At 47.7% G+C, this 15,053-nt stretch overlaps 1 protein-coding gene across 1 annotated transcript; it reads left to right on the top strand.

Moving 5' to 3' along the window:
* Window positions 1–267: 267 nt before the first annotated feature.
* Window positions 268–11,836, top strand: LOC124672747 (protein DETOXIFICATION 16-like). The gene is made up of 8 exons (XM_047208925.1): window positions 268–610; window positions 9,860–10,404; window positions 10,521–10,607; window positions 10,692–10,748; window positions 10,845–11,083; window positions 11,245–11,363; window positions 11,457–11,543; window positions 11,647–11,836. Exons 1-8 carry the CDS (start codon window positions 338–340, stop codon window positions 11,704–11,706), a joined length of 1,467 nt encoding a protein of 488 aa, XP_047064881.1. The 5' UTR covers window positions 268–337; the 3' UTR covers window positions 11,707–11,836.
* The last annotated feature ends 3,217 nt before the right edge of the window (window positions 11,837–15,053 follow it).

Below are 15,053 nucleotides of genomic sequence, written 5' to 3' on the forward strand. Positions count from 1 at the left end.
AACCTAATTTTGAATGAAAATTATAAGTTTGTTTAAACTTGAATGTTTAATTTTCTGGAGGGTTTTCTTTTGAGGAATACCAGCGTGGACAATCCTTCCTCAAACAGAGGTACCGACATCCTTCTTCAAAAAAAGGTACCGACGCTTGCTACAGAGCACTGCCAAATGCCGACGCACCTGCCAGGCTGCCAGCGTTTATTTAGGAGTCACCGGGTTGAATATGCTGTTGTATACAAACACTGTCCCTATAGAATCTCGATTATCGTTCTTTTCCTCCCTTCCTCTACTGTGAAGCGAGACAGAGAGAGTGGCGGCTGGGAAGGGGGAGTTTTTGGGCATGGCGAAGGATGAGAGCGTGCAGGAACCTCTCCTGCTCGCGAGCCACACACCGGATGACCATGGCGGCAGCGACGGGAGCGGCGGAGGCCTGTCGGTGCGCGAGGAGGTGAAGAAGCAGCTATGGCTTGCCGGCCCGCTCATCGCCGGCGCGCTGCTGCAGAACCTGATCCAGATGATCTCCGTCATGTACGTCGGCCACCTCGGCGAGCTCGCCCTCGCCGGCGCCTCCATGGCCAGCTCCTTCGCCACCGTCACCGGCTTCAGCCTCCTGGTACGCACGTATCCACAGTTTTAGATACTTGCTCGGCTCTACGTACGTAGCTCAAGCCTCAAGGAGGCTGCCGCTTGGAAGATGAATTCCATTCTGCTTCCCGTGAAACCCATGTTGATATTTTGCTCAAAGAGATCTCCAGATCATTGGCCGGCCGATAAGATATGCCAATGCTCGTTCGTTCGTTCAGGGGACACAGTTGCGGTGTGGCTATCCACGTGTAGACGACATTACTTTTCAACACAAAATGTGGACTCTAGAGTCCTTGCACGTTGCTTTCCATCGTTTCATATCTCGTGGCTTTAAGATTTTCTTCCGCCTGGGTACAAAAGTCTGTGAATATCTCCAATATAAGCTCATTCGGTTGGTGACAAAACGTGGACCAGTTGAGGCTACTTCAACACAAAGACGGTATATGCAGTATTGATATCACCGATAGGTGTCCACCAGGGCTTGTCCTTCCTACTAGAGATGTTGCTTTTTTTCTTTTCCAGAAACAAGGTTAAAACCTCCCGTGTAATATTTTTTTATGCTAGCTGTCATTCACTCATTCACCACTCTGCTAAAATATCGGACGGCTGCAAAGTCGCCCGCTCCCGAGGGGTAAAGTCCAAACGTTGTCTCCTTACGATTTTCCTCATTAAATCGACTCAAGACAATGGGGCTAAAGCATCAAACTCCCAAAGCAAGAGTAATTGAGGAATACAACAATGCTTGAAAAATAACATAAAATACCTACACCATCCGATCCATATTAGTTGATTCTAGTATATATATATCTAGATATATTTTAGTTTTGGATATCCAAATTAATAGCAAGGAATATGAATCAGAGGGAACTAAGTTGCCATTCTTTCCCACCAAAGGCTCTACCGGGTCCAAGCTCGAAAGGCTGGGACAAGTATGTTCATCCTAGGTTCCCGCTCTAACGAGTTGAAGCAAGAACAACAACACAAGAACGTCGCCTTCAACAAGGAGATGATGATTATGTCTTCTCGAAAATCCACTTTGGCTTATATATAGGACTAAATGCTCCTATAGTGGAAAACCACATTTTAAATTGTCGACAAATATTGAAAATAACCTTAGGTTACATGTACATGACTACATATTCTATGCGTGCACATATAATTCAATGAAAAAAAAAGACATGTTTTGCGATATACTCCCTCCGTTCCTTTCTATAATGCCTATTGTATTTTGGCACGGAAATTAGCGCAAGCCATTTTTTGACACAAAACCCCCTAGCGATCTTAGAGACAAAATAGGAAACTGAAATCAGATCTCAGAAAATAATTCTGTTTCCATAACCGATCGCATCATGTACTCCCTCTCTCCCACTATTCTTTTCATAATCAGATTGGTTTCCATAGTTTTTGGACGGGAATAGATTGGTTTCCACATTTCCTGGACGTGAATAGATTGGTTTCCAGATTTTCTGGACGGGAACAGATTCGTTCCCAGATTTTCTGGACGGGAACAGATCGGTGGAAGAGGTTCTTTGCAAAAAAATATAGCTTTACTCTTATATTCTGAAACAAAAGCGAAAAAATAGGCATTATAGAAAGGAACGGAGGGAGTATGTACAAAAGATAATTTTTGGTGCCACAACATAACTTTACATGAGATATTTTTTAATATTATTCACCTACTGTTACCTGCCAAAACCCACCGGCGGGCAATGGTTAAGCAACACCAAGAGCCGGGAGGCTCCCAAGGCCGCTTAGTGGACCCTGGCACCTCGCGTCGTCCCGCAAGTCTTTCAGCCACGTCTTGGCGGTTGCTAGGGCGTGCCACCTGACCTAGACCCGATCAGGAAGGTGTTAGAGTGCTTCGATTGTTCCTGCATGGTAGACACGTAAACATTAAATACGAGCCCTATCGGCTCTCAGGTTGCCCTGTGGATCGGCTCAAAGAGCCGATCGCCCCATGGTTCACGTTGGATTTGCAATGACATGGGGATCCTGCTTGATCAAAACAAAGCTAAACCAATCTACGACAGTTTAGGGTTTTCACCGCATAACCGGAACGTCCTACGTGTGATCGGGCCTAGCAGATACGGAAGATGATGCAAACTACCCCTACAAGAGGCCTAAAAACCAACATAACGTTAATTCCCGGAACATCCCTTGTAGGAATGGTAAACAACACCTAACGCACTACCGGATCGTCCGACCCCAGCATAAGGCCTAACTATGCAGATATTAAACTAATCCTTGCGGAGCAAGGAGCAACTATAACAGATCGGATCTACTAAGTAACGAACAAGCAAGATGCTGCCCTTATACCCCGATAGGTGTAAGGGCAGCTAGGTGTCGAGGGACGGCATTGCCACGCAGATATGCACGAGAAAGCATCAACGCAAGCCCCTAAACACCTAAAGATAAGTAGTGCTGCTCGCCATCAACAACGCTTCAGCACGAGCAGCACAAGGTAGACGAATAAACGTGTACTTCCTAGATCGCGAGATGCGATCTAGGCAGCATGATGCTTACCCGGAAGAAACCCTCGAAGGAAGGGGTGGCGATGCGCCTGGTTTGTGTTTGTTGTGAACGTGATTGTCCTCCTTTTCCGATAACCCTAGATACATATTTATAGTCCAAGGGACTTTCTAATTGAGGCGTGCACCTAACCGTGCACGGGCCAGACTCTATCTGTTAATTCTACACACGATACGATCTACTATATTACAGATACACGGGCAATTTAGCCCAAACTCTTAGCGCAAGGCCGCTTCAAAGATGCTCCACGTGTAATCTTCAAAGCCCATCTTCACTTACGACCCATCTCCTGATTTGGCCAAAATCCGGTGATAACACATGCCCCCCTGGTTTTGATAATGATAATTGCAAAACCATCTGTCTTCGTCGAAGGGTCATGTCGTGGCAGAGCAGAACCGTCGCAGTATTTTCTCATCATTACGACTTGCCTTCCCAACTTCTCTGCACGATTTGACGGTTTTGGCACCATGTCCTCGAAAACTGCTCGACAATTAAATTTTCATCTCCTTTTATTTAACCGCATCGAACAGTTCTCCTCTTCATCCCCTTGCATCAGCACTTCCAAAAGCCCTCCTCCGTCGCCATGTCTTCCTCTTCTTCCTCCTCCACTTCGTCGGGTCTTTCCTACGTGTCCTCTCCCATCAGGGAATCAACACCAGAGTGGGGTACGCAGGCGGCGTACGATATCCTTGCCCCAACAGCGTGGGACAAGGAGGACCACGACTTCTCCGTTTGGTCTGAGGATGACAAGTCCTCGACTGACGGGGAGAGTGACCTCCGCTTCCTCGCCAATGAGGAAGCGGTGGAGGAAAGCGACGACGACCGCCTTCCCTGGGACGGGGTCACCTCCTCCGAGGAGGTGAAGGAGGAGGAGGAGGACGACAGCTCCTCCGACGAGCCGCCGGCCAAACGCCATTGCCCCTGGCCCGGGAACCTCAGCGACTTCGACAGCGAAGACGACGATGCTGACGAGGAGGATGAGGACAACGAGGGTCCCGCCGGCGGCCGCTACAGCAGCGATGACGAGCCGGCCGGGAGCAGCGCCGACGACGGCGACGATGACGACGACGACGATGAGGGCAGCAATGGCCCCTAGATAGGATCTTAGCCTAGGGCCAGCAGTAGTAGATAGGGCAATGTACCCCTAATTCTTCCTTTTGAGAGCAATCAGCTCTTTATGTAAGAAATCTCGTTTATCAATGAAGAATTTCCCCAATTTGATTTTGCCGATTTCCTTTATGATAATTTAGCCGATTGTCCTTCGTACTGAGTCCGCCGATTGTCACTTCGGTCAATGCTCAACGAGCCGATGGCACCGCATCGGTCTCTCACGATAAATCTCAGGATAGATCCATCCGAACCTCCAAACTCTCGATCAAACAGGGCCAAGCTACAATCGTGCAAACCCCCAGATCTTGGAAATGCAGATCCAACTGAATGGAATGTTAGACTTAGCGGCAAACTCCTGAAATAACGTCCATTCTCCTCATTAACTTTAAATTTCAGACATTCTTCTGCCGCATCCTTCCTTTCCTGATCCTCCTTGCCTTCAGGAGGGCCCTAGGACTGTTGCTGGATCAACTCGAATGCTGAAGCTAACCCTTTGCAGAACAGGCACCATTCGCCCATAACTGTCCTTGTGATGCTCCATTTCTTTGCAGCAACCAACTGGTCCAGAGCTTATCAATTATGATGGCTCCCTCTTCAAATCGGTGGCTCTAACTCCTCAGAGCAAAGAACCTTGAGGGCGAGCTGCCCCCCGAGCCTCAGTCAAGGCGAGGATAAAAGTGTACCCACCGAATGGGCCATCATCGGCTTCCCAACTGTAGTGCAGCGTCAGCCGATTCTAACCAAATCGGCTTTCAAAAGCAGAGAACCCTCAAAGTGAGCTGCCCCCCCGAGCTTCTTCAGTTCAATGAGGCAGCTTCTGGTGAGAATGCAGTTTAGTCCAATTGGACGATCGTCGGTTGTTCTCATGATCCTAGCCTGATCTGCACGTTCATGCTGTTCTTGTTGTTGGCCAGGGTTGCGATCCTCAAACTTGCTGGCAAATATCAACAGCTTAAATGAGAAAAAGGGCAGTCTTGGACGCCCGAACTGATGCTTCTGCTGGTACTGCCGAGCTTGAAGTCTTGCAAAAGGAGTTGAAAGTCCTTGAAGAGAGGGCCTGAGTCACCAAGCAATCCCAATGAGGGGTTCCACTTGTAACAGTTGTATCCCTTGAGTCGATGGCCGTGCATCGGCTTTGAATTCTTAAGTCGATGTCTACGCATCGGCTGTGCCCAAAATTTTTTGGATTTTCAAATTTTTATATGGCCGATTTATTTATGCATCGGCCCCCCATACTTGAGCTGTTCTGCTGGGCATTTGACATCTACTCCAAGCTTTGTATCCTCGAGTCTCATCCATCTATGTGCCCCCCGAGCCGATTCTGTCAAGTATTTGATGGTATCGGCTCTTCAGGCATCTGTCGGATCAATGCTGAACACGGACAAAACGCATGTCGAGGATAATTTTGGCCGATTGCGGGAATCGGCCTCCCTTTTCATTGCAATTCTTGACGATGGTTTGCAACTTCTCGGATTTCCACTGTAGCTACGTGGCATGCTGGAGATAAGATCCTTTGCTTTTCATTTTTTTGAGGGCCGATCGCAGGGATCGGCCTTGCCACGTACGTCCAATGTCTTGGACCTGCTACTCCGTCCGGATCACGGATACCATGTTTGTATCAGCCGATGCCTCTGCATCGGCATCAGCCGATGCCTGTGCATCGGCTTTCGTCTGTTTAGGGCGCCATACTTTCTTTGGCGGGCGCGCCTTTGTCTCCATTGTTTGCTGAATTTTCGCGGCCAGATCGGGCCGCGCTTTTCGCAACGTGTACAGGTACTGTGCCTCGGCTTCTTCCAGGTTTCGCAGCCGCTGCACCTACGCTTCTGAGAATGGCTGAGTCCATCAGGGCACCACCTTGGTCGATGATACCTATCTTCTTCTCCATCTGACTCCTCAAAGTCTTCTTCTTGAGATGACTCAGCTTGTTTATTATGAGGTGGGAGAGGCCCTAGACGCTCGAACACCGAGACTTCATTTGTCCTCCTCCTTTGCTTGCTTGCATTACGGGCAGTTCTCGATTGTTGGCAATCGGCTCATTCCTGAGTCCCAGCAATGTTTGAAGAAAGGACAGTCCCAGTGCTTATCCACGTCATCTTGCTCCCTTGACCTCCCTCTAGCGTGACGTTCGTACCCGTCATTGTTTCTATCATGCTGATGATACCTCCTGTCTGCATCAGACCGACGATATCTTTCATCATCTTCGTCGTAGCGCCGACGTCGGTCATACTGCTGCTCATATTTGTTGAGGAGATGCACGGATAGTGGGCGTTGATACCGTATGCTCCTCACCTCCTCCTCGGTTAGGTATCGTCTATCATCATCCTGGGGCCGGTCGCGTGGAACGGCCTCCTCTTTATCTTTGCCACGAGAGTGGCTGCTCTCTGGTTTATCTTTGCCACGGGAGTGGCTGCTCTCTGCTTTATCTTTGCCATGGCGGCCCACAAGCCCTGCCATATTGACATCGAAAGAGAACCCTGGCTCCCTTATGGAGTGGCTTAGATCCACCATGTTGACGTCCGGAAACGGACGCATGTCTACCTTCATGGCAAACTGTCCGAAAGTTAATCGGCCTGATTCTATCGCCATCTGAATTTGTGCGCGCGATACTTTGCGATCGTTGGTGGCGTGCGTGAACGTATGATGCCATTTGCGGTATGGCCTTTTGTTCATCTCTTGTGCCGTAGGGATCTTGTGGCCTTCGGGTAGCTTCAAGCTTGTTTCTCTTTCGGTAGCGGATCGAAGATCCGTTCGGCTTTGCTCACGTCGAAGCCAAACCCTCTTGGAGGCCCTGGTGGGTTCACCCATTTGCGGGACACGAATGCTGCCGTCCGAGTCCATTCGGCTACTGCGACTTCCTGATCTTCCGCAGAATCTTCATCCTCATCAGCATTGACCAGGCTTATCGCGCGCTTGAACTTGTCTTGGTACAGTTCTGGATGGCGCTGTTCATATAAGGTCAGTCTCTGGACCATGTGCGCCAGCGAGTTGTACTCTACTTGGAACGTCAGATCCTTGAACGACGCTGCAAGGCCTGCCACGGCCAGTTCGACTGCTTCTTTCTCAGTTAAGTGAACCGAATAACATCGGTTCTTGACAGTTCTGAAACACTGAATGTATTCAGACACTGTCTCTCCTTGCTTTTGCCGAACCTGTGCTAGTTCGGCAATGCCAGCTTCAGTAGCTTCTGAATGATATTGTGTGTGAAACTGTTCCTCTAGCTGCTTCCATGATCGCACTGAATTTGGCTGCAACGAGGTGTACCATCCAAAAGCTGGACCGGTGAGGGATTGCGAAAAGAACCTCACCCGCAGCTGATCCGATGCCGAAACCATGCCCAACTGGGCCAAGTATCGGCTCACGTGCTCGATTGAGCTAGACCCTTCTGACCCACTGAACTTGGTGAAGTCCGGGAGCCGGTATTTAGGTGGTAGTGGGATCAGGTCAAACTCATTGGGGTACGGCTTGGAATAGCCGATTATCTTCTTCTTCGGCAGGATGCCGAACTGATCTCTCAGGACTGCACTGATCTGATCCACGGTGGAGGAAGTAGCAGCTGAGCTTTCATGAATTGGTGCAGTGGCGTACTTGGCTAGCCACGCCTGTTTCTCAGCGTCTGCCCCCAAACTCCCCGTTGCTGCAGCCGTTCCTCCTGCCGGAACAATTGCTCCTGCTCCGGCAATCCCTCCTGTCGGAGCCCGGATCGCTCGCGTCCGGTTGCGAGTCCGGCACAAACGTGCACACGTATCCGTGCGGGATCTCCTTGGGCGGCTCATATAAGAACTGATAGTCGCCCGGATCACCTCCAACCTTGTAGACAACGTATGCCGGCGAACCTTGTTGCTGTGGAGCTGCCATCGCGTACGGCAATGGTGGCCTGGTGTGAAGTTGCACCTCTCCCTGGTGAGTCCCTAGAGCAGGTCCTGAAGGGAGTACTGATGCCTCATGATCTCTTGCACCACCTGGAGCGCAACGCGCTCCAAAGCATTTACCAAGCTCTCAGAATGCCGATGCAGCGAATGGGCCACGACGTAGTTGATTTCCTGTCGCAGGGCTCTGGTACGTTCCTCCGAAGGGAGGGACAGATCCAACCCTTCGAGGACGCCTTGTGGCGTGAATCCTTTGAACCTGATGCCGTGCGACCGGGTCTTCTCAAAGGAGCCGATGAGTTCGGCTTCAACGATGGCCTTCAGCTCATCGTACTTCTTTTGGTGTTCAGCAGGGAGATCCTCGTATGTGATCTGCTCCTCTGCCATCTCGGATGTCGGTGTTGACGAGGATGTTGTGGAAGATGTCCCACCGGGCGTGCCAGAATGTGTTACCTGCCAAAACCCACCGGCGGGCAATGGTTAAGCAACACGAAGAGCCGGGAGGCTCCCAAGGCCGCTTAGTGGACCCTGGCACCTCGCGTCGTCCCGCAAGTCTTCCAGCCACGTCCCGGCGGTTGCTAGGGCGTGCCACCCGACCTAGACCCGATCGGGAAGGTGTTAGAGTGCTTCGATTGTTCCCGCATGGTAGACACGTAAACATTAAATACGAGCCCTATCGTCTCTCAAGGTTGCCTCGTGGATCGGCTCAAAGAGCCGATCGCCCCATGGTTCACGTTGGATTTGCAATGACATGGGGATCCTCGCTTGATCAAAACAAAGCTAAACCAATCTACGACAGTTTAGGGTTTTCACCGCATAACCGGAACGTCCTACGTGTGATCGGGCCTAGCAGATACGGAAGATGATGCAAACTACCCCTACAAGAGGCCTAAAAACCAACATAACGTTAATTCCCGGAACATCCCTTGTAGGAACGGTAAACAACACCTAACGCACTACCGGATCGTCCGACCCCAGCATAAGGCCTAACTATGCAGATATTAAACTAATCCTTGCGGAGCAAGGAGCAACTATAACAGATCGGATCTACTAAGTAACGAACAAGCAAGATGCTGCCCTTATACCCGGATAGGTGTAAGGGCAGCTAGGTGTCGAGGGACGGCATTGCCACGCAGATATGCACGAGAAAGCATCAACGCAAGCCCCTAAACACTTAAAGATAAGTAGTGCTGCTCACCATCAACAACGGTTCAGCACGAGCAGCACAAGATAGACGAATAAACGTGTACTGCCTAGATCGCGAGATGCGATCTAGGCAGCATGATGCTTACCCGGAAGAAACCCTCGAAGGAAGGGGTGGCGATGCGCCTGGTTTGTGTTTGTTGTGAACGTGATTGTCCTCCTTTTCCGATAACCCTAGATACATATTTATAGTCCAAGGGACTTTCTAATTGAGGCGTGTACCTAACCGTGCACGGGCCAGACTCTATCTGTTAATTCTACACACGATACGATCTACTATATTACAGATACACGGGCAATTTAGCCCAAACTCTTAGCGCAAGGCCGCTTCAAAGATGCTCCAGTGTAATCTTCAAAGCCCATCTTCACTTACGGCCCATCTCCTGATTTGGCCAAAATCCGGTGATAACACCTACGCTATGTTTTTCTCTTCACAAGATGTTTCAAGACAAGCAAAAAACACATGCGTGGACATTCTCAAGGAATTGTTTTATTTTTTAAAACATTTTAAAGTGTGTTCTTATTAAAGGGAACATCTAGTGGCTTCTCACATTTTGTATCTCGATCAGCTTGGAATGGCAAGTGCACTGGACACCTTGTGCGGCCAAGCATACGGCGCCAGGCAATACAACCTACTCGGCATCTACAAGCAGCGGGCAATGCTCATCCTCACCCTGGTCAGCGTCCCGCTCGCCGTCGTGTGGTTCTACACTCGCGAGATCCTCCTCCTCTTCGGGCAGGACCCCGACATCGCCATGGAGGCCGGCACCTACGCGCGATGGATGATCCCCGTGATATTCGCCTACGGCCTTCTGCAGTGCCACGTCCGGTTCTTGCAGACGCAGAACATCGTGCTCCCGGTGATGGCCGGCGCCGGCGCCGCCGCGGCGTTCCACCTCCTCGTCTGCTGGCTGCTCGTCTACGTCGCCGGGATGGGCAGCAAGGGCGCCGCGCTCAGCAACGCCGTCTCCTACTGGATCTACGTCATCATACTGGCCGTGTATGTGAGGGTGTCCAGCTCTTGCAAGAAGACGTGGACGGGGTTCTCCACGGAGGCGTTCCATGATATGCTCAGCTTCTTCACGCTCGCTGTCCCGTCCGCGCTCATGGTCTGGTGAGCCTGCGCTAATTAATAGAGCTCTTCCTGAAGAATTAGGATTTTCATGATGCCGACTACCGTTTAGATGACAAGGCATTTTGTATTATGCATGATGGATAACGCAATTGCAGTTTGGAAATGTGGTCGTTCGAGCTCATAGTGCTCCTCTCAGGCCTTCTTCCCAACCCAAAGTTGGAGACTTCCGTCCTATCCATCAGGTAACTAATGGCAGAACGAAATTACCCCATTTCCCAGTTATATTTTCGGCTCAAGCAACAGAATTGCACTCTTGTTATTGGCAGCCTCAACACCGCTGCCTTCGTGTGGATGATCCCCTTCGGCCTCGGATCTGCTATAAGGTAGACTTAGCCTACACCCGCCTACGGTCCTGTCCTTCCTGCCATTTGTGCTGCAGCATTCCTCCTCACCAAACTGTACCTCGATTTATCATGCAGCACCCGCGTCTCAAACGAGCTTGGTGCGGGGCGCCCCAACGCTGCGCGCCTCGCAGTGCGCGTCGTTGTCTTCCTGGCCATCGCCGAGGGGCTGCTCATAGGGCTGCTGCTCATATGTATCCGCTACGTCTGGGGACATGCCTACAGCGACGTGGAGGAGGTTGTCACTTACGTTGCCCAGATGATGCTGATTATATCAGTCTCCAATTTCTTCGATGGAATTCAGTGTGTTCTTTCAGGTATAGATTTTCATCATTTTTATTTTACCCAATTTTCATGGTTGGGATTCAAGTGCACTGGCCCTTCCTCCCTAGAAGCTGATCAATCAGAATATCAGAAATCATTGGCATGCCTGCATTTGAAGCACAGATAAGAATGTTCTGTTCTGATTATAATGTAGGAGTTGCTAGAGGCTGTGGATGGCAGAAGATCGGTGCTTGGATCAATCTTAGCGCCTACTATATCGTCGGCATCCCTTCGGCTTACCTCATAGCCTTTGTCTTGCACGTCGGTGGGACGGTATGCCTTACTGTCCTGAATTTACAGGAGTTCTTATGTGCTAGTGGTTTTTGAGTGACTGATACTGTGAATTTGATCGGTGAATGAGAACAGGGCCTTTGGTTGGGCATCATCTGTGGCCTGATAGGGCAAGTCCTGCTTCTCATGGCCATCACGATATGCACAGACTGGGATAAAGAGGTACACTGGGATGAATTCCAGCTGGGATATCAAATTTGATGAGCTGCATTTATATTTCACTGAGCCATATACGTTTATGGTCTAAAACTCCAAATTTTCACAGGCGGCGAAGGCGACAAACCGGGTCTACAGTTCTTCTCTCCCGACAGATCTCGCGACATAAAGATGATGTAATCTAAGCTGTCGATGTAAAAAAACTAGGAAACAGACTAGGCTACATGTGCTTATTGGGGCTTTCATGCCTGGGATCACTATTATGTGAACAGCCTTGTGCAGGATTGCAATTTTCTGAACATAAACTTTCGAGGGGACGAATAATTGATGCAGGGGGTGGGGCTGCCCCTTTTGAAAAAATGAATTATGAAATCCTCTCCAAATACTACTGTTCCAACTTCCAAGCCCAGCCAGTACTACGTACACGATCAAAAGAAATATAGAAAGTGCTACTTAACAGCTCCTTCAGCTCAGTAATATGGTTTTGGAGCTTGGACTCCAACTCCCTAGACTTCTTGGTGACCAACTCCCTAGACTCCCTAGACATTCTTCTGGGAAGGATCTTCAACTTCAAGTAGTTTGAGGGCAGTAATTTCAGTTTCAGCTTGTTCCCAGCCTGCATAAATGTCATCAATGGCAAAGTTGAAGGAATCAGTTGTCTGATACCTTACACTAATTTCTATAAATGCAAATCTGGCTATAGAAGTAAAAATTCAGATAATAATGGGAAAAATTCAAAACAAACAGTTTTTGAAGTACACTAGCTATTGAATTAGGGTCAATTCGATATATGCCACTACATTTATTCCATATTTGAGAAATTTCTCTGCAATTTTCATCTTTCCAAGAAATGCCACATCGAATTCTCAATATTCTTCAAATAATGCCACTCTCATCCTTCAAAAAATGCAACCACAGTGGCATTTCTTTAAAGATAAAAATTGTAGTCGGATTTCTCGAATCTACAATAATCGCAGTGGCATATACCTGGCTACTGGAGTCTTTCAATAAATTTACCTGCGAGAGTCTCTAAACTTCAGCATGCTGCTATAGCGGATTCTCCAATTCTTCAAAGTCTCCTTGATCTCTTCATCTTTGACGTCTGAGGATGTGTATGTTGGGTATCTTCATCCCTAAACCCTTTCTTTGATGGGGCATCATCCCTAATCACTGACGAGATTTCGGGTGATCGACCAAGATGTGGCGAAGCATTCGCTCTGAACCAGGCAACTGTCCTATCTGCCAAAACGTTGGAGGTTTTCCAAAAAAAAAGGTTCCTCAGCTGTTCAATGTGCATAAGATCTTGATTTTCACTTATTCCAAGCTTCTTGCAAATAATGGCAAGGCAACAGACAGCAGTCTTAGACTTGTCTGGATGAAGTGGAAAATACCCAGTGCCATATAAACGTGCATATTTCCATGTATCTCTTGAATTCTCCAAAGATGGATCAAGGGCATATTTTCTGCAGATTCTGCACAGTGAAATGAGAGTTTCCTCCGTAAACCGATGCCAAAGGCATGATCCTAACTGGACAAGTGATGCATGTAGTCCAAAACAAGCACGGAGGTATAAGTTCACGCCATATATTCCTGTAAAAGCCAAGTCCTGCTCATAAAGCATCTGACACATTCCTTTTGCATCTTTCAGACCTTTGAATTCATACAAGAAAGGGGCTAAGGTGTTCCGGTAGACTGGCTTTGTCGTATATATAAGTTTTAAGGCCTCGATGCATTTCTTGTCTGGCTTAAACTCCGTAAGTGGAAAGCCCATATTGTAAAATGTGTAGAACATACGTGGAATGTGCTTATCAACTGCAGTCATGTAGTTCTCTGCTGACTGACTGAATAAACGAAGTGTACTGGCCGATATGTATGCACATGCAGCAACATATTCATCATTTTCAATGCCCTCTGGCCTGACATACGGGCCCATACCACTTTTCCCGAATACCCTTTTGTTCAAAGTGTCAATACCTATGTCTGACGCAGCTGCACAAGGGTTTTGAGCAGGGAAAACATGAGACACCATATCAAATTGTCTCATGTTCCAGGCTAACAACATGGTATTTGCAGCCCTTCTCTCTGTCATTTCATGAGTTAACCCACTAAGAACATCCTTACAGAGCTCCACTAAGTTGATTCCGTTTAACCTGTGTAGATGTATGCTCTGGCGATTTTTGAGATAGCTGTCTCTCCAAACCTTTTCTCTGACTCCTGGGTTCAGGCGATGTAGATCTATGATTGGGCGATTTTTCATATCATTATCCTTCATTAGCTCATCTCTGATAACGAGGGGAAACTTTGTGATATCCTTTTCATCGGGATATTCTGGAAGAGGTCCGACATCAAATGTGGAAACGCTACTTGGTTGAATAATGGGAATGACTGAGAGGTTTATTATAGCAGCTCGAATCTTTTCGTGCTGGTTAGCTTCAGACGAAGCATCGCTTGAGACCGGCCTCACAATCTCCTGGTTTAACATGAGCCAGCAAAATTATAAATGCTTTGAGTAAATCATAATCTCATAAAAGCAATTCAATTGTTCAAATATAAAGGTCGTGACCATGCTCCAAAGTTAGTGAGATATGTTAGCTGTCTATATATTATGCTAAAATGTATTAATTAGTGAAGTCCGCATTTCCTTAGGCAGCTTATTAACTACCTTTAATCGAGGAAAAGTGCAAAGATATAATCAAAAGTGTACATGAGTGTGGAAAGTTGCAGAACTTCACAGCCTTAAAAAAAGTTTATAGCGTGTAAATTCCAAGAGTGATCTAAAAACATCTCTAGTGAGCTGTACTCAATTAAAAAGGCTGTCATCAATAAACCACCATTGGGATTAAAGTAGAACATCGAGTTTACTTAGCTCCCGTAAGTCTTCTGTTGAGTAAGAACCAATCATTAATACATAAGAACATCCATTATTTGCCATTAATAACTACCGGTTCCATGATCTACTACTAAATAAGTTTCTATTCCTTATGCATATGTATCATAAGTTTCCAAAACAAGTGCCTTCTATTCCATTATTGATAATTGACCTAGCCAAAGTACCAAACGCTATGTTTTGAGTGAAAAAAAAATGCTTTACGAGATCATAATAATGCCAACATGTCTCTCGCCATATACAACAATTAGTTCTTAGTCGTGAAGCAAAAGAAAACTCTGATGCCTTTTCACTGGGAACTTATGCACGGCCAAAATGGACAAACAAGGAAACTGCTAAGCCTGACATGTAAAATGCATTTAAAGGCTTGGAGGTATACAAATGATGGTGATAGCACGGAGAGCAAAAGTTTTGAAAACCAATGGCATAGAGGCCATGGGACAGTCTGTATTTCTTTTCAAAAAATTCAAGCATCAATAGAACTCATGTTCAAACATTACAACTCGAGTTTGAAGAATAGACTATGATTTTGGGGTTCGTATGTTTGATGCATCCCATTTCTGCACCCTACGTGAAGAAGCGCTTCTGATAGCCAGCCAAACCATAATCCTTAACCATTCGATGTGAAT

This window comes from Lolium rigidum, chromosome 1, assembly GCF_022539505.1.
Source record: "Lolium rigidum isolate FL_2022 chromosome 1, APGP_CSIRO_Lrig_0.1, whole genome shotgun sequence".
Classification (NCBI taxonomy): Eukaryota; Viridiplantae; Streptophyta; class Magnoliopsida; order Poales; family Poaceae; genus Lolium; species Lolium rigidum.

Coding starts and splice junctions, on each gene's coding strand:
- LOC124672747 (XM_047208925.1), top strand. CDS start 338: ATGGCGAAGGATGAGAGCGTGCAGGAACCTCTCCTGCTCGCGAGCCAC. Junction 10,608..10,691: donor ACTTCCGTCCTATCCATCAG/GTAACTAATGGC, acceptor TGTTATTGGCAG/CCTCAACACCGCTGCCTTCG. Junction 11,084..11,244: donor AATTCAGTGTGTTCTTTCAG/GTATAGATTTTC, acceptor ATTATAATGTAG/GAGTTGCTAGAGGCTGTGGA.